Genomic DNA, 20,299 nt, shown 5'->3' on the forward strand with positions numbered 1-20,299 from the left:
TATTTTCGCATTATGAGGAGAAAGTTGGTGATTGAAACTTCGTGAGAAGATTCCGTCGCAACGAAAATCGCCTTTCTTTTAATGATTTCCAGCCCAAATCCTGTATCATTTCAGTGACACCCTCTCCCGTATTTCGCGATAATACAACACGTGCTACCCTTCTTTGAACTTTTTCGATGTACTCTGTCAGTCCTATCTGGTAAGGATCCCACAACGCGGAATAGTATTCTAAAAGAGGACGGACGAGCGTAGTGTAGGCAGTCTCTTTAGTAGATCAGTTACATTTTCTAAGCGTCCTGCCAATAAAACGCAGTCTTTGGTTAGCCTTCCCAACACCATTTTCTATGTGTTCCTTGCAATTTAAGTTTCGGACTTCAAAACGCTGTGCAGAGGTTTGTGGGCTAGGTACTACTGGGTTTAAAGTGTTGTTCCGCGTACACAGATGATATATTGGTGTACTCAGAGACAAAAGAGTTGCATGAACTACACCTAAGGTCCGTTTTCGAAAAAATTAAGCAATTTGGAATGGTTGTGCTCGTAAAGGAGGAAAACCGCACCTTCCGACAGCAGCAGGTGACATTTTTGGATCACATGATGTCGGCATACGTAATATACCTCCTGGCGGATAAAATAGCGGCCTATTTACAAGGACTTAGACGATTTTCAGGGGCAGTAAATTTCTTCCGTCACTCCTGCTACGCGGAACCGAGTTTCAGATACCATTGACAGTGGCGCAGCACTTGAAGTGGACCCTAGACATACAAAAGGTATTCCGCCAAGTGAAAGCAGATGTGAAGAAAGCGGTTCTCTTGGCACACCCGATACTACATGCACCATTGGCCTTAGTGGTGTACGCAAGTCAAAGGGCAATAGGAGCAGCCCTCTATCAAATTGTAGAAACCCCCGACAGCCTCTGGGTTTCTTTTCACGCAAACTCACAGCATCACAGGTCAAACAGAGCGCGTACGATCGAGAACATCTGGCAATGTGCGAAGCCGTAAAGTATTTCCGTCCCTACATTGAGACCAGAGCATTCACTATTTATACGGATCACAAACCTACACTACTGGCCATTAAAATTGCTACACTACGAAGATGACGTGCTACAGACGCGAAATTTAACCGACAGGAAGAAGATGCTGTGATATGCAAATGATTAGCTTTTCAGAGCATTCACACAAGGTTGGCGCCGGCGGCGACACCTACAACGTGTTGACATTAGGAAAGTTTCCAACCGATTTCTCATACAAAAACAGCAGTTGACAAGCATTGCCTGGTGAAAAGTTATTGAGATGCCTCATGTAAGGAGGAGAAATGCGTACCATCACGTTTCCGACTTTGATAAAGAAAACAGATACTGTTATTTATTCTTTGTTATAATTTTGTTTATTTGTTTTCAAAACAATATTCGCTCATTGTATGGAATTGCGTGAGACTTTTTCGAACAAAGTTATAGCTTCCCTGAAACAATGTTTGTAGAAATTAATCACATGGATACTGAAGAGCGCTATAAAGGAAATTCTTTGCGTTTCGTGTAATATAAATTTTCCTGACATTGCCAGTGTGTTTACTACAACGACATAACATAATTATTTCTTACGTATTCTTTCACCACAGATTACATTTTATGTAAACACTAATTACCGAAAGAAGCATAAATACATATGTTTATCAAAACGGAGAAGCATAAATACATACTCGTATGTTTATCAGAACAGATTTAAATTGATGAAGTAGCTGAAAAATACGTGAGGCACTGTGTTTTACTGTTACAACGCAAACCAAGATCATCACCTACCGACCCTAAAATGGCCCTAATCTTAGCTGTTAGACCAAAAACACATTTCACATCAAGTTTCCGCAGAATACGACCAAACCAGTTGAAAATACTGACTGCGTAAGGAAAAAATACCGTAGACTTTGGTGCCACCTCTTTATTAGCACCACTCACCGACTCACTGTTTGCCTATAGAGCAACGCCTGTCTGATCTATCTTTCACTACAGCCATTCTCAAGGAAGGTAATTTCAAAGTATTTTAACTGAGGTGACATACTTTCAGAGTCTGAGATAACGTTGGTGTATGTACCAAAGTACGAAGTACCTCTTCACACTGTCCCGGATAGTGACACCTATCAACCAAAAGATACAGATCAGTCTAAACTGACAGTATTACTTGACTGCCTGTACAGATATTGTAAATTAATGTAGATCTTGCTACTATTCAAATTATTAAGATTTATACGAATAATACTAACACTATATCTTCCGCAGTTGACTATTTAATTACGTATCAACAATATTTTCATTAAAATAAAAAATAAGAGAAATATTGCTCAAGTCAACTATGAGAAATTTAGATCAATACTCTAACGAAAATATTAAGTACCTATTGTTTTAAAATTATACCTGTAGGAATTTTACACTCTCTGCTACCACATTGACTCCACAGAGACTATAGCGCATTCCATTTTTGAATGGACCCCTTACAGGAAGCGTAAGGATTGTTGCTGAGGCTCTCAGGCTGTTCGTCAGATTGAACTGCCAAATGTTCACAACATTCTAATGAAATGCCTGTTCGTCATCTCCAGACGAATATGTTGACTCTCGACGAAATTCTCCAGCATGGTAGTGATCGTCGTACTGATGACGACTTCGTACACCTTCTTTCGTAACAAAGTCGCCCCCCCCCCCTCGCAGATTATTCATCTCTATCGTGAAGTTATACCAGTAACAATTGGGGGGTGGGGTGGGGTGGCTGGTTATGGTACGAGGACTTAGGTGTGTAGTCTGAGGCACATGAAAGAGAAGTATGATGGGTGTAGAAGTATGATGTTGGTGTACTGCGCAGATCTGCGTTGCTCAGGTGAATGTTGCACACCATCAACAGATGCACTGGGAGTTGCGTTTGGGGTTCTGCCTCTATACCACTGCGCCAGGGAAGCAGCACATTTACTAACTGAATGAAGTGTGAGTTCTTCACCTTCTCGAAACACAACTGATCATTTTGAAAGCAATCGGATCTTTCGAAAGGAGACAACTTACAAACGGATCACACCCGGAAAAGAATGGAACCGTGAGTCTACTGCCCGTGACATGCCTGTAATTGACTGCCACAAAAAATTAGTTACTGTTTATGGCAATACATTCTGCAGTAAAAAGCGATATCCATTTACATTGTTTATTAAACATCAGACAATATAAATTGTCTATTTCCTTTTCATTCATACTGAAAAACTCCCGAATCAAAATCCGTTTATTCCAGAGAGGTCACAGTTTGAAGCTTTCAGGGAGATTTAAACTGCGTGTCGCACCGGCCCGCGAACGCGAGAACTTTGCCTTTTGCAGTTAAGTAGAGACCCGACCCGGCACGCAGTCTTGTTCCGGCAGCAAGTTTTATATCAGCGCACAGTCCGCGGCAGAGTCAAAATTCGTCCTAGAAGCCACAATTTGTTCATTCTGGTTCAGTGCAGATCTGATTATAAATATAATCGCCTCGAATATAAATTTTTCCGTGGGTATTGACCACCCTATCACTGGGTATTCACATAGAATGCGTAAGTTGGCATCTGGTCCAGTGAATTTACTTTTGCTCAATTATTCTTCAATTCGCATCTTTTAATTACGCTATATATATCAAATAATATGCCCCGCAATATAAATTTCGAAATACTTACCACCTCATCTTTCACGAGTTCATTTCCCGCAATTCTGTGGCCAGATGTTAACCCAGTTGACCTCAGCTTATAACTCCAAAACCACCGCTGAGTCCGCGTACTCCCTACTGCAAGCACTGTCAGTGCGACACGATAGTATTCTGGCCTCCAGCAAAAGAAGCCCAACAGCAAAAATGTACTAGAAGGTGAGGCTCATCAGTATCCTCAAGCTAAGTCAAAGAGTACATGTGCGAAAGTAACTGCTCTCACAAAGGTAGCTCACATGAAGTAAATGAAATATCCGAGACTCGAGAGCCGGCCGGAGTAGCCGAGCGGTTCTAGGCGCTTCAGTCCGGAACCGCGAGACCGCTACGGTCGCAGGTTCGCATCCTCCCTCGGGCATGGATGTCTGTGATGTCCTTAGGTTAGCTAGGTTTAAGTAGTTCTATGTCTAGGGGACTGATGGGCTCAGATGTTAAGTCCCATAGTGCTTAGAGCAATTCGAACCATTTTTGGTTCTTCCGAAATTTCGTTGTGAAATCCAAAATTGTCCACACTGAACCACCCACAGGTATTGCTAACTATTTGACAGGACATGTTTCCTACCTAGAATATTTATACAGATTTAAAAAAAAAAAAAAAAAAAAAAAAACGAAACAACGCAACACTAATAAGCCTGACCACAATCTATTGGACTCTCCAGTATTTGAAATCCTGACGGTAGAAGGGAGGCACCAGCTGCAGAACCCTCCTGTCTTTTAGCCATTGCGTAACGAGGCGAAATTGGGCTTCCTTAATGTAATAGCTACTATTTGCCCACACACAGCAAAAGGGAGTGTGCTGATCAACTAACGTGTGTTCAGGGCAGAAAGATGTGACTTGCCATGCATGAAGAGAACAACTCCACATCGGGAGAGGAACACAAACACGATGGCAATATAGTCCAATAAAACTTCAACTAATTTTTCGATCTGAAATTGAGCCTGAAAGGGAGAGTGGGTCTTGAGTAATTAACTTGCCCCACAAGAGGCGCAATGGGAGATACTACAGAACACAAACGACTTAATTTTGAATTACGAGGTTTGTGAAGTCGGTACGAAAAGGAACTTAGAAGTAGTGTATCCTTCAAATGAGATTTTTTTTTTTTTGTCATCAGTCTAGTGACTGGTTTGATGCGACACGCCACGAATTCCTTTCCTGTGCTAACCTCTTCATCTCAGAGTAGCACTTGCAACCTACGTCCTCATTTATTTGCTTGACGTATTCCAATCTCTGTCTTTCTCTACAGTTTTTGCCCTCTACAGCTCCCTCTAGTACCATGGAAGTTATTCCCTCACGTCTTAGCAGATGTCCTATCATCCTGTCCCTTCTCATTATCAGTGTTTTCCACATATTCCTTTCCTCTCCGATTCTGCGTAGAACCTCCTCATTCCTTACCTTATCAGTCCACCTAATTTTCAACATTCGTCGATAGCACCACATCTCAAATGCTTCGATTCTCTTCTGTTCCGGTTTTCCCACAGTCCATGTTTCACTGTACTCCAGGCGTACATCCTCAGAAATTTCTTCCTCAAATTAAGGCCGGTATTTGATATTAGTAGACTTCTCTTGGCCAGAAATGCCTTTTTTGCCATAGCGAGTCTGCTTTTGATGTCCTCCTTGCTCCGTCCGTCATTGGTTATTTTACTGCCTAGGTAGCAGAATTCCTTAACTTCATTGACTTCGTGACCACCAATCCTGATCTTAAGTTTCTCGCTGTTCTCATTTCTACTACTTCTCATTACCTTCGTCTTTCTCCGATTTACTCTCAAACCATACTGTGTACTCATTAGACTGTTCATTCCGTTCCGCAGATCATTTAATTCTTCTTCACTTTCACTCAGGATAGCAATGTCATCAGCGAATCGTATCATTGATATCCTTTCACCTTGTATTTTAATTCCACTCCTGAATCTTTCTTTTATTTCCATCATTGCTTCCTCGATGTACAGATTGAAGAGTAGGGGCGAAAGGCTACAGCCTTGTCTTACACCCTTCTTAATACGAGCACTTCGTTCTTGATCGTCCACTCTTATTATTCACTCTTGGTTGTTGTACATATTGTATATGACCCGTCTCTCCCTATAGCTTACCCCTGCTTTTTTCAGAATCTCGAACAGCTTGCACCATTTTATATTGTCGAACGCTTTTTCCAGGTCGACAAATCCTATGAAAGTGTCTTGATATTTCTTTAGCCTTGCTTCCATTATTAGCCGTAACGTCAGAATTGCCTCTCTCGTCCCTTTACTTTTCGTAAAGCCAAACTGATCGTCACCTAGCGCATTGTCCGCCGCTCGTGGTCTCGCGGTAGCGTTCTCGCTTCCCGAGCACGGGGTCCCGGGTTCGATTCCCGGCGGGGTCAGGGATTTTCACCTGCCTCGAGATGACTGGGTGTTTGTGTTGTCCTCATCATTTCATCATCATCCAGGAAAGTGGCGAAATTGGACTGAGCAAAGATTGGGTAATTGTACGGGCGCTGATAACCACGCAGTTGAGCGCCCCACAAACCAAACATCATCATCACCTAGCGCATTCTCAATTTTCTTTTCCATTCTTTTGTATATTATTCTTGTAAGCAGCTTCGATGCATGAGCTGTTAATCTGATTGTGCGATAATTCTCGCACTTGTCGGCTCTTGCCGTCTTCGGAATTGTGTGGATGATGCTTTTCCGAAAGTCAGATGGTATATCGCCAGACTCATATATTCCACACACCAACGTGAATAGTCGTTTTGTTACCACTTCCCCCCAATGATTTTAGAAATTCTGATGGAATGTTATCTATCCCTTCTGCCTTATTTGACCGTAAGTCCTCCAAAGCTCTTTTAAATTCCGATTCTAATACTGGATCCCCTATCTCTTCTAAATCGACTCCTGTTTCTTCTTCTATCACATCAGACAAATCTTCACCCTCATAGAGGCTTTCAGTGTATTCTTTCCACCTGTCTGCTCGCTCCTCTGCATTTAACAGTGTAATTCCCGTTTCACTCTTAATGTTACCACCGTTGCCTTTAATGTTACCAAAGGTTGTTTTGACTTTCCTGTATGCTGAGTCTGTCCTTCCGACAATCGTATCTTTTTCGATGTCTTCACATTTTTCCTGCAGACATTTCGTCATAGCTTCCATGCACTTCCTATTTATTTCATTTCTCAGCGACTTGTATTTCTGTATTCCTGATTTTCCCGGAACATGTTTGTACTTCCTCCTTTCATCAATTAACTGAAGTATTTCTTCTGTTACCCATGGTTTCTTCGCAGCTACCTTCTTTGTACCTATGTTTTCCTTCCCAACTTCTGTGATGGTCCTTTTTAGAGATGTCCATTCCTCTTCAACTGTACTGCCTACTGCGCTATTCCTTATTGCTGTATCTACAGCGTTAGAGAACTTCAAACGTATCTCGTCATTCCTTAGTACTTCCGTATCCCACTTCTTTGCGTATTGATTCTTCCTGAATAATGTCTTGGACTTCAGCCTACTCTTCATCACTACTATATTGTGATCTGAGTCTATATCTGCTCCTGGGTACGCCTTACAATCCAGTATCTGATTTCGGAATCTCTGTCTGACCATGATGTAATCTGAAACTTCCTGGCAGATTAAAACTGTGTGCCCGACCGAGACTCGAACTCGGGACCTTTGCCTTTCGCGGGCAAGTGCTCTACCATCTGACCTACCGAAGCACGACTCACGCCCGGTACTCACAGCTTTACTTCTGCCAGTATATCGTCTCCTACCTTCCAAACTTTACAGAAGCTCTCCTGCGAAACTTGCAGAACTAGCACTCCTGAAAGAAAGGATACTGCGGAGACATGGTTTAGCAGATACCAAGTAGAGCACTTGCCCGCGAAAGGCAAAGGTCCCGAGTTCGAGTCTCGGTCGGGCACACAGTTTTAATCTGCCAGGAAGTTTCATATCAGCGCACGCTCCGCTGCAGAGTGAAAATCTCATTCTGGAAACATCCCCCAGGCTGTGGCTAAGCCATGTCTCCGCAGTATCCTTTCTTTCAGGAGTGCTAGTTCTGCAAGTTTCGCAGGAGAGCTTCTATAAAGTTTGGAAGGTAGGAGACGAGATACTGGCAGAAGTAAAGCTGTGAGTACCGGGCGTGAGTCGTGCTTCGGTAGCTCAGATGGTAGAGCACTTGCCCGCGAAAGGCAAAGGTCCCCAGTTCGAGTCTCGGTCGGGCACACAGTTTTAATCTGCTAGGAAGTTTCATATCAGCGCACGCTCCGCTGCGGAGTGAAAATCTCATTCTGGATGATGTAATCTAATTGAAATCTTCCCGTATCTCCCGGCCTTTTCCAAGTATACCTCCTCCTCTTGTGATTCTTGAACAGGGTATTCGCTATTACTAGCTGAAACTTGTTACAGAACTCAATTAGTCTTTCTCCTCTTGCATTCCTTGTCCCAAGCCCATATTCTCCTGTAACCTTTTCTTCTACTCCTTCCCCTACAACTGCATTCCAGTCGCCCATGACTATTAGATTTTCGTCCCCCTTTACAGACTGCATTACCCTTTCAATATCCTCCTACACTTTCTCTATCTGTTCATCTTCAGCTTGCGACGTCGGCATGTATATCTGAACTATCGTTGTCGGTGTTGGTCTTCTGTCGATTCTGATTAGAACAACCCGATCACTGAACTGTTCACAGTAACACACCCTCTGCCCTACCTTCCTATTCATAACGAATCCTACACCTGTTATATCATTTTCTGCTGCTGTTGATATTACCCGATACTCATCTGACCAGAAATCCTTGTCTTCCTTCCACTTCACTTCACTGACCCCTACTATATCTAGATTGAGCCTTTGCATTTCCCTTTTCAGATTTTCTAGTTTCTCTACCACGTTCGAGCTTCTGACATTCCACGCCCCGACTCGTAGAACGTTATCCTTTCGTAGATTATTCAATTTTTTTCTCATGAGATTATTACACCCACTTAATAATTATCGTATAATTGTCGCCCGTTCCTAGTATTAGTAATAGTGACAAATTTTACGGTCACGCGTCCCATGTTTCGCTACCTTTACAAGATCTGAAAATGGCTGTAAGGCTGAAACCAGGTATCTGCACAAATAAACTAAAATGTTACCAAAGCAACGAGTATTAGAGTTTAGTGACAATTCTCTATCTTATTTTTCTTTTTGCATTTTTTTCGTTACGGCATTCCATCTCATTTTATTGCTGACGGATTCATATTGATAATGTTGGTTCTACAGATGCACGAAAACATGCCCGCAAAAACGTATCTCACCTCTGCAAGGCTATACTTGAAAAAACGAACTTCTTCAGGACGTAAGACGGCTGAACATACACACACCAGTGTAACTTACGCAATAGACTTTGCATGGAATTTTGAAAGCTGTTCAACGCGACTCCTTTACAGCCTTACTCACTCCACAGAAAACGTAGGCCCAAACAATTTAAGAAAGGCTTTACGATTTTCAATTTTTTTTTATAATTTTGCGCCATCGTTTTCATCCTCCAAGATTCCAAGTGGTGATATCACATTTCGTGCAAGCTAGTTTGTACAGGGTGGCACAAACTTTTGACAGAAAGTTTTTGCTACTACGACGTGGTAAATTGTGATACATTCTTATTATAATATTTACGGTATAACAGACAATCTGAAAATTAATGCAGAATGTAATAAAAGTTGTTTCCTTCGGCGTGTGTAGAGCCCTGGACTTAATTCCGTGATGACTTTGTGGAGAACATTTCCGGCTGCACGAATCTCTCTGTAAATTGCAATACGAAGATCGTGGAGTGTTACAGGAACATCGGTGAAGACCCTGCCCTTGAGGTAACCCCATAAGAAAAAAATCACTGGTTTGAGATCGGGACTATAAAGACGCCATTCCACACCTCGTCTAGTGAATACTAAGGTGTCCAGGGCGACGATCCGATGTCTAAATGTCCCCTGAAGAAAATGGAAGACGCCTGCAATAGGGTGTGGACGTGCCCCATGACGCTTGAACCAGTAGTTTCAGAGCACTCGGCGGCATTGTGCAGCCGGTACAAGTTCATGTTCCAGGACTTGTCTGTGTTTGTCTTCTTTGACAGGTTCCTGCATAAAAAGCGGCCCAATAATGCACAGTGGTCAGATTGCGCTCCTAACAGTGACTTTTTGTTGATGAAGTGGAGCAGCGGCCTGAACGTGTGGGTTGCAGTACCGCTGTTCCGCTGTGTGTGAACTGTCACATCAGTGAGCGAGTTCCAGAATTTTCAGAGCTACAATACAACAATAAAAAATTTGGGAATTTGTGGTAAGGTCTTATGGGACCAAACTGCTGAGGTCATCGGTCCCTAAGCTTACACGCTATTTAATCTAACTTAAACTGACGGTTAAACCACAGTCGACGAACACGTTCTAACGCATGTTTTGCGCCACTGTGTAATAACAACACTAGGTAACAACTGGGGGGAATACAGTATTAAAGCTGGCCGCAGTGGCCGAGCGGTTCTAGGATCTTCAGTCCGGAACCGCGCTGCTGCTGCGGTCGCAGGTTCGAATCCTGCCTCGGGCATGGATGTGTGTGATGTCGTTAGGATAGTTAGGTTTAAGCAGTTCTAAGTCTAGGGGACTGATAACCTTAGACGTTAAGTTCCATAGAGCTTAGAGCCATTTGGACCATCTGAACAATATTGAAAGACTGTATAGCATAAAGTAAAATTTATTATAAGAACGATATCAGTGATGGTGAAGCTGTGCCACATTTGGCAGTACAACAGATCTTCTGCTACTAAAAATAGCTCTACTGAAAGATTCAATGACGAGCTCATTACAGACACAATATCGGATTGGGGAAGATCTGTAAGGTAAATCGGCAGTGTTCTCTCCACAGAAACCACACAGACATTTTTTTAACAGTTGTAGCGAAATCGCCACAACCTGACAACAGTGCTATAGTTACGTTGAGCCATTAACAGAAAATATTTATCACAATAACCGACAAAAAACCGTCCTAAGTTGCACAGGAAGAACATGTATTTATTGATGACCGTTATCAAATCAATCGTAAATGTAAGTCTTGCATTACACCAGTCATACAAGTGGGAAAATGGCCATGATATCAACAAGTGTGATAGTAGATAACGTGGTCTCCACGTGTTTCATTGCCAACTGTCAGAGAGAAATCTTTGTGTCGCGTTATCTACTATCACCCTTATTGATTTCATAGCCACTTTCCCACTTTCATAGCCAGTGTAACCAAGACTTACATTTGTGGCTGATTTTACATTTGACAAACAGTCCGAAACTAGTCATCAATAAATAAATGTTCTTCCTGTGCAATTTAAGACGGTTTTCATAGCGGTTATTGTTATCAGACAAAAAAGTTGCTGATCAGTTCCAACCCCAGCATGCTGGAGCTACAGAAAATACTGATTTTTTTTTTTTTTTTTTTTTTTGTTTTGAGGTTGACTAAAATTAATCATCATACTTATTGATAATACTGGTTAAGAACGAACTTAAGTCCACAGCCTCAACTTTAAGGGTATGCTTCATTCCGCAGAACTTACTTTCTCATAATAACATGTAATGTGTGTACAGCGGAAAAAATGGGTAGCGTATATTTACATTCGTTATAAAGCTGAGCATTGAGTCTATCTCAATGGTTTTACATCAGTGCTTCATTATATTAAAATGTATGTATATAAATGCTGTGTCAGAACCACTAAAACTGCCTTATTGTTTACTAGTCTGAGATCACTGACGTGCCATCTATAGATTTAAAATACAGAAAATTGCATAAATGAGGTGAACAATAGCTCCATACATTTTGTTTTCAAACCTCAATTTTATGAGGCACAACAATAAAAATTATTACTTAATTCAGTCTGTATCAGCCATTAGGCTTTGCACAACGTCATAATCTGTTGAGCTAAATTGCTCTTGTTGTTATGCACATAGTGAAAATTTTTATAGATCGTGACTAAAATAAAGACATACAAAGTTCATTTGGTAAGTGGTATAAAGCTATAATCTTACCTAGCTTCATACGACTTACCACAGTACCTTGTCATGATCTATGCAATTTTTCAGTGTGTAAAAGGCAACAAGAGCGATTCAGGTAAATAGAGTATGACGATGTGTAATACCTGGTGGCTGATATACACTGAATTAAGTGATATTTTTACTGGTATGTATCGTAAATGGAGGTTTAAATACAAAATGTATGTTGTTCACCTCATTTAAGAAACTTTCTGTGATTAAAAACTGAAGATGGCGCTTCAGTGAGGTGAAACTAGTATTCAATAAAGGAGTTGAAGTTACCGCGACAGAGGATTTTCATCCACATATTCTAACATAACAAATCGTCTGTCTTCCGATTTTACAATGTCAGTTACCAACGCTTGATTGTATATTGTAAGCGGAGAGATTTACCATGGAGTACACTAACGGGTGAAATTTTTTACTTCTCAAGACCAGAAGCTGAAGCCCAGATAACGTAGATCAGCATATTTCAGCTGAAAAACAACAAGACAACAAGGAAATCATTTGTACCCTACTAATGTCATCAATTATTTCGCCAACAGATACCCAGATATAGTCCAGGTTGATTGTACTTTTACATTCAACTATCACTGCCAGAGTATAAAGTTTTGAACCAGGAATAATGTCACTAAAAACGCACATCCTGGCCATCTTCTCAGTTTTAGCCTTTGCGTTTCACTTCTGGGCTGTAGGGCACTTTTTACAAGTGTGCACGAACTCTCGCCACGCTTACCAATCTTTGTCGCTCTTAAAGACACAGAAGAGATTGTTTAAAACGAACTGCTACCTTTCAGATCTCATTAGTAATGGAAATAACACCCTTAATTGTCAAAATAGCAATATTAGTGGAAATGGGAAAGTAAAATACGCAGGTGCATGAACTACGGAACAGATCTATGCTAACACGTTTCACTTCAAGCTTGAGATCGCATGAATCTATCATATGGAACCGCTAAGATACAGACCACAGACCATCTCGAGTACACTGGGGAGCTAAGGAGGTGTTTAAGATTTCTCGCCATCTCCAATATGAGACATGGAAGGAACTCGAACGATTGAGAACTTGAACTTTGAAGGGCAGACGGCACGTGAAGAAATTTTGTAGCAAAGAAAACAAGATTTGTGGTTGAGGTCAAGAACAATGAAAGTTGACTGTGACATTAAGTACTGAATTTCTTTCACGTGTTGTTCAATTGCAGACCGACCGAGCGATGGATCTCTGAAAACATCACTGCCTTTGACATGGTCTGGAGAATTCCATGATTAAATCTCTTTGAGGTACTGTATTCAGCGAGCCAATCAGGAACGAAAGCGTCACGTGGCCTAGTGGAGTACGTTTGGTTTGAACACACTAAAGAATAGTCTAGTTGGCTCTTATAGTGGACAGGTACAAGTGTGGTGAAACACTGTTACAGCTGTGGTTCAAAATGGCTCTGAGCACTGTGGGACTTAACATCTACGGTCATCAGTCCCCTAGAACTTAGAACTACTTAAACCTAACTAACCTAAGGAAATCACACAACACCCAGTCATCACGAGGCAGAGAAAATCCCTGACCCCGCTGGGAATCGTACAGCTGAGGAAATTTATGTAGAATTGTAGTCAGAGTATGTCGTACATTTGCAGACATCATGCTATACATATGTGCTTATTTTGTGGTTCGTAGTGCAAGGCCTGGCATGTTGACATTTCCGCTATTGTAGTACTTTCTGTGGTGAGACGTTACGTTCACCACTTGGAAAACGAGTAACCTTCGAAGACTCGGGTTTACATCCATCTGTGCCTTAGGGCATTTTAATTCATCGCATTCCCGTTTAATGAGCTTCTTTCAACATACAGAAATATTTCACGTGTACTGATCCATTGTACCCTGTACTTTAAGCCCAGGTGTTGTGAGCGTAATGTTGGCCGTAATCATTATTTAAATGCAATACTATTTTTTATTTTAAAATGTTTAAGTTTATTCATGATTTGTTGCCATTACTTAAAAATTCTTTATCTTTTCGAGCGAGTTGCATACAGCAAACGCATGGTAGTGCAATGCTCCTTCTGGACTATTATTACAAGAATGCTTGTATTTCTAAAGCACACTGAGAAGAAAACTTCGTATACAATTCTCTGCATGTTTATGCGGACCAAAGGTGAATCAGCCATTGGGTTTGTGAAGGGAACTCGAATTTCATTACTTTATGTAAAACATGGCTATTGTAAGTTGGTGTACTCACAGCTTTCTAAATGCAGTAGAAACGTTATGATAAGAGTCTGGGCCAAGCATAAGCAAAGTGTGTAACTTCGCTACAGACTTGGTTACTCAAATGTTTATGACAGCATAGTATGGTCATTCAGTTCATTGAATTGCTTACATATGCCCATTAGTACTATGTTGCACAAATTAAGTAACTTCTGTTTTTCTTGCGCCATATTTCTTTCAGTTGAAGTCAGAGAGCGTTGATATATGATTTCAAGGCTCTAAATTTTTTGTGGAAGAGGACATTTCATTCAGGGCACATTTAAAGATGCTTGCCAACATATAATTCAATTTGAAGAATGAATAGGAGGCTGAAAACATGACACTAAATAATTTTCGGCCTGTAACACTCTGAAAGAAAGGTTTTTGTGACCTATTTCATCTCTGGAAATAACAAGTGCATTAAGGCTGATGAAGAGATATCGAAAGAGAATTCACTCCAGAAAACTGTAAATGTTCAAGGAGACAGAATGGTCGGTGAAATTCCAATTTCTTCCAATAGCCACATACGAAAGAGGAAAAAATTAATCCAGCTTTCGAAACTTTTAGTTCCTTCCTGAAAGAGGAAAGAGGGACAGATTGGACAGCGGGGTCATATCACATTCGAGCTTACTGATCACTATCTCTGCTCGTTCTCACAACAGCTGGGTCCCTGTACACCTTACATCTAACCTGCCCTAGTTTCCATCTTTCCCCAACATACTATCTTTCTGTCTTGAGAAGTGAAGTAATAGGTTTTTTTTCATTTTTTGTAGAAGTCTGTCGGCAGACTTTCACCTGTTGAAAGTTAGTTACTGGCTAGCTATTCTGCCTCCTTGTAATTTTACAGAACATCAACTACCATCCATCGTCATGAGACACTAATGGCAGCGTCTCGGTCATGTAGCCGTCCTTCTCTGGTCTACGCCATCTTTGTCATTTGGTTTTAGTTGCGGCAGTTCATTCTACTCACAACTGTACTATGGATGTCTGCCCTACGATATTTTTCTCAGGGATTTTCCTTCCAACGTGTTTTTTTTATGAACCAGTTTTCCCTAATTAGGTGTGCAGTTGATGTAGTTTTTCTTTTGTATAGCATTTAAATCTGTGTCGCTCTGTATTAAATTTCTTTTAGTATTTGTTCATTAGATTTTCTTTCTAACCGAATTGTTTTTGTGACTCCTCTTCATATCCACATCTCTAATACTCATAATTTTTTTCTCTTCTAATGTCTTCAGAGTCCACACTTCATAACAGTAGCTTAAAAAACTCCATATAACTCTCTCGATGAATCTCTTTTTCTTTTTTTCTTTCTATTCTGACGTGGTTAAATTACTCTTGTTTATGAAGGCTTGTTTAGTCACTGAAGTTCTTCTTTTAATACACTTATACTTTGGACAGCAAAGAAACTGGTACACCTTCGTAGTATCGTGTAAGGCCCTCGCAGACACACAGAACTGCCGCAACACGACTAATGTCTGAAGTAGTGCTGGAGGAAACTGACATCATGATCCTGCAGGGCACTCCATAAATCCGTAAGAGTACGAGGTGGTGGTGAACAGCACGTTGCAAGGCATCCCAGATATGCTCAATAATGTTCATGTCTGGGGAGTTTGGTGGCCAGAGGAAATGTCTAAATTCAGAAGCGTGCTCCTGGAGCCACTCTGTAGCATGTATGGATGTGTGGCGTGTAGCATTGTCCCGCAGGAATTGTCCAAGTCCAACGGAATGCATAATGGACGTGAATGGATGCACGTGATCAGACAGGATTGTTACGTACATGTCATCTATCATAGTCGTGTCTAGACGTATTAGGGGTCCCACATCACTCCAACTGCACACCACCTACACGGTCACAAAGCCTCCAACAGCTTGAACAGTCCCCTGCTGACATGTAGGGATCCATGGATTCGTGAAGTTGTCTCCATACCCACACAAGTCCATCCGCTCAATACAATCTGAAACGAGACTTGTCTGACCAGGCAACATGTTTCCAGTCATCAACAGTCCAATGCCGATGTTGACAGGCCGAGGGGAGGCGTAAAGCTTTGTGTTGTGCCGTCATCAAGGGTAAGAAAGCCCATATCGACGGTGCTTCAGTGAATGGTTCGCAAGCTGACACTTGTTGATGGCTCAGCTCTGAAATTTGCAGCAGTTTGCGGTAGGGTTACACTCCTGTCACACTGAACGATTCTCTTGAGCCGTTGCTGGCCCTGTTCTTGCAAGATCTTTTTCCAGCCGCAACGATGTCGGAGATTTGATGTTTTACCGGATTCCTGATATTCACGGGACATTCGTGAAGTGGTCGTACGGAAAAATCCCCACTTCATGGCTACCTCGGAGATACTGTGTCCCATCGCTCGTGCGCCAACTATAACACCATATTCAAACTCACTTAAATCTTGATAAGCAGCAGTAACCGACGTAACAAGTGCGTCAGATAGTTGTTGTCTTACATAGGCGTTACCGACCAAATGGTTCAAATGGCTCTGAGCACTACGGGACTTAACTTCTGAGGTCATCAGTCCCCTAGAACTTAGAACTACTTAAACCTAACGAACCTAAGGATGTCACACACATCTATGCCCGAGGTAGGATTCGAACCTGTGACCGTAGCGGTGGCGCGATTCCAGACTGTAGCGCCTAGAACCGCTCGGCCACTCCGGCCGGCCCGTTGCCGACCGCATCGCCATATTCTGCCTGATTACATACGCCTGTATTTGAATATGCATGCCTATACGAGTTTTTTTGGGCTCTTCAGTGTATTTCTGTTGTCGTCTGTTATTGCAGTTCCCAAGTATCAAACTTATTTACTTGTAGTAGCACGAGGGGGCTTCAGAAAGCAATTATTATTGTGGATCGGGTACCTTATATTAAAGTGACACAAAAACTTGACACGATTTTTGAAAGAACGTCACCAGATCTCTGGAAGCAGTGGTTGGAACGTTCTACCAGATATTTAGTTCCTCAGTGACAGGAATCGACTTCTTGATCATGGAGCCATTCGAGAACTGCTGTGTGAATTTTCTTAGCGTTGGAAGTCTGCGACTGCTGCCAGTCGATTCCTTGATTGCGTGGACGTCATCTGTGATCAATGTCGACGACCTAGCTTCCTGATGAGCCTGACTCAAGTCTTCACGGCCTTGGTCAAATAATTACCATTATTTCACTACTGGTGTACATGGTATGGGGTTCGTTCCATATACCACCAGAATTTCACTCTGAATCTGTGGTCAAATTAGATTTTTTCCCACAAGAATTGTACTGTCCAGCGTACTTCAGCTCTGGAACACGTTTCCGAGGTTGCACCAATTCAGTCACTCACTGCGATGCACCTCGTAAATGTAACACAGCAGAACTATGTCTACGGGAAACCAAGAACATGTATTTTCTTCTAACAATGCACCACTCTTGTTGCACAATGGCCTTAGTTCGGGCAATATGTGTAACTTACTTTTTGAACTCTGCTATTGTACACTCCTGGAAATTGAAATAAGAACACCGTGAATTCATTGTCCCAGGAAGGGGAAACTTTATTGACACATTCCTGGGGTCAGATACATCACATGATCACACTGACAGAACCACAGGCACATAGACACAGGCAACAGAGCATGCACAATGTCGGCACTAGTACAGTGTATATCCACCTTTCGCAGCAATGCAGGCTGCTATTCTCCCATGGAGACGATCGTAGAGATGCTGGATGTAGTCCTGTGGAACGGCTTGCCATGCCATTTCCACCTGCCGCCTCAGTTGGACCAGCGTTCGTGCTGGACGTGCAGACCACGTGAGACGACGCTTCATCCAGTTCCAAACATGCTCAATGGGGGACAGATCCGGAGATCTTGCTGGCCAGGGTAGTTGACTTACACCTTCTAGAGCACGTTGGGTGGCACGGGATACATGCGGACGTGCATTGTCCTGTTGGAACAGCAAGTTCCCTCGCCGGTCTGGGAATGGTAGAACGATGGGTTCGATGACGGTTTGGATGTACCGTGCACTATTCAGTGTTCCCTCGACGATCACCAGTGGTGTACGGCCAGTGTAGGAGATCGCTCCCCACACCATGATGCCGGGTGTTGGCCCTGTGTGCCTCGGTCGTATGCAGTCCTGATTGTGGCGCTCACCTGCACGGCGCCAAACACGCATACGACCATCATTGGCACCAAGGCAGAAGCGACTCTCATCGCTGAAGACGACACGTCTCCATTCGTCCCTAGATTCACGCCTGTCGCGACACCACTGGAGGCGGGCTGCACGATGTTGGGGTGTGAGCGGAAGACGGCCTAACGGTGTGCGGGACCGTAGCCCAGCTTCATGGAGACGGTTGCGAATGGTCCTCGCCGATACCCCAGGAGCAACAGTGTCCCTAATTTGCTGGGAAGTGGCGGTGCGGTCCCCTACGGCACTGCGTAGGATCCTACGGTCTTGGCGTGCATCCGTGCGTCGCTGCGGTCCGGTCCCAGGTCGACGGGCACGTGCACCTTCCGCCGACCACTGGCGACAACATCGATGTACTGTGGAGACCTCACGCCCCACGTGTTGAGCAATTCGGCGGTACGTCCACCCGGCCTCCCGCATGCCCACTATACGCCCTCGCTCAAAGTCCGTCAACTGCACATACGGTTCACGTCCACACTGTCGCGGCATGCTACCAGTCTTAAAGACTGCGATGGAGCTCCGTATGCCACGGCAGACTGGCTGACACTGACGGCGGCGGTGCACAAATGCTGCGCAACTAGCGCCATTCGACGGCCAACACCGCGGTTCCTGGTGTGTCCGCTGTGCCGTGCGCGTGATCATTGCTTGTACAGCCCTCTCGCAGTGTCCGGAGCAAGTATGGTGGGTCTGACACACCGGTGTCAATGTGTTCTTTTTTCCATTTCCAGGAGTGTATTTCCAACCTTAGCTTTTGCCCTTTCTTGTCTGTGTGATTTATCTATTGCCATTCTTTTAGTCTTGTTTGTATTTACCCTCAGTCTGTGGTTGTCCAAGATATCGGACAACATATAGTTCATGTTGTTCTCGTAATTTTGCTAAGAGAACTACTATCTCATTAACAAATCGCTTACACTAGTTTAAATTAATGGAAACTGTACTTTTATTTTAAATTTACTCTCCTTCTGTGTTACGGTCTTAATAAATAATATCAATATTTTCTTTCAGGTACAAAGAAAGCATGAGGAGGATGTCAGCAATATTCCGCGAGCACCAGGCTGACTCTTTGGAGCGCGCCGTGTGGTGGGTGGAGTACGTGATACGTCACAAGGGGGCCCCACACATGCGCAGTGCAGCCCTCGACCTGCATTGGTGGCAGTTTCTGCTGCTCGACGTCATCGCCTTCATTCTGGTGGCAGCGACTGCGGTAGCTGGTGTCACGTTCTACCTCCTGCGGGAAGTGATGGTGACGGTGAAGAAGGGTTTTAGACAGAAAGAAAAAAAGCAGTGACAGATCCTCTGTGTTCTCTAACAATAGAATCCTAGTACACTTCATCAGTGCTTGCGCCCGTTTCACAGCGTTCTTATTTAATTTTTGGACTGGAGTAAGTTATTGTCTCATAGAGCGCCTAGGAGTGTCCGTGCGTACGAGGGAAAAATACCAAATGTTATTGTGATGATTTGAACATAAGAAAAATAGTTACTGTTTGATTGCAGGAAATTTTATGTATACAAATGCAAACAATTTATTGACGGCCTGCTTAAATGTTCCATATGTGTGCGACCACGCTAAGATAATCATCATTAACCGTTCTGTGATCTTTCTTTTATGGTACATCGTTGTACTTTTTATAGTACACTGTTGTGTGTATTCCCATTGGACTACCACAGTTGATACACAAGTTCAAGGGGAATTTTCTAGAGTTCTTTAAGGGGTGAGTAGTGTTACTGCACAGTTCTGATGCATTACGCACGTTAGTCATCAGTTATCAAGTACAGGTAAATTCTTTTCCACGAACATACAATGTACTATACTTATCTTGGAATAAAATTCTTCTGCCTTACCAACTTATGGGGGTACACTTCGAATGTTAGAAATTCCTGAGAACAACATGTAATATATATATATATAGTCGAATAGTGTTTTGTTGAAATACCAAAACAAATGCGAAGTGACTTATCGTCGAAGAGAGACATAGAAAGGCTGCCCCACGTTACATAGCGCAAAAACTGCTGGATCCTTGGTGCGTCATCATGCCATGTGACTAAGCAAAAGTAGTTACAGCAAGCCTCAGTTTAAAGAGGTGTTTGCTATGATTCCTTAATGGTAGTAGCTGAACGCTGAGATTATTAAGTAAACAGTTGCTATGACAAGACGCACTACAATAGAGATGTTGTAACACAATAAGAAATAACAAATAACATTTACTTAGCGTACGTCA

At 42.7% G+C, this 20,299-nt stretch overlaps 1 protein-coding gene across 1 annotated transcript in view; it reads left to right on the forward strand.

The window, feature by feature from the left end:
* LOC126144504 (UDP-glycosyltransferase UGT5-like) overlaps positions 1 to 19,925 on the forward strand; it is a 142,869-nt gene extending 122,944 nt beyond the window's left edge. Inside the window, exon 7 of the mRNA XM_049915495.1 lies at positions 19,086 to 19,925. Coding sequence (XP_049771452.1) covers positions 19,086 to 19,368 — 283 coding nt within the window. The 3' untranslated portion in view covers positions 19,369 to 19,925. The remainder of the gene's footprint in view (positions 1 to 19,085) is intronic.
* The last annotated feature ends 374 nt before the right edge of the window (positions 19,926 to 20,299 follow it).

This window comes from Schistocerca cancellata, chromosome 2 (genome assembly GCF_023864275.1).
Source record: "Schistocerca cancellata isolate TAMUIC-IGC-003103 chromosome 2, iqSchCanc2.1, whole genome shotgun sequence".
NCBI lineage: Eukaryota > Metazoa > Arthropoda > Insecta > Orthoptera > Acrididae > Schistocerca > Schistocerca cancellata.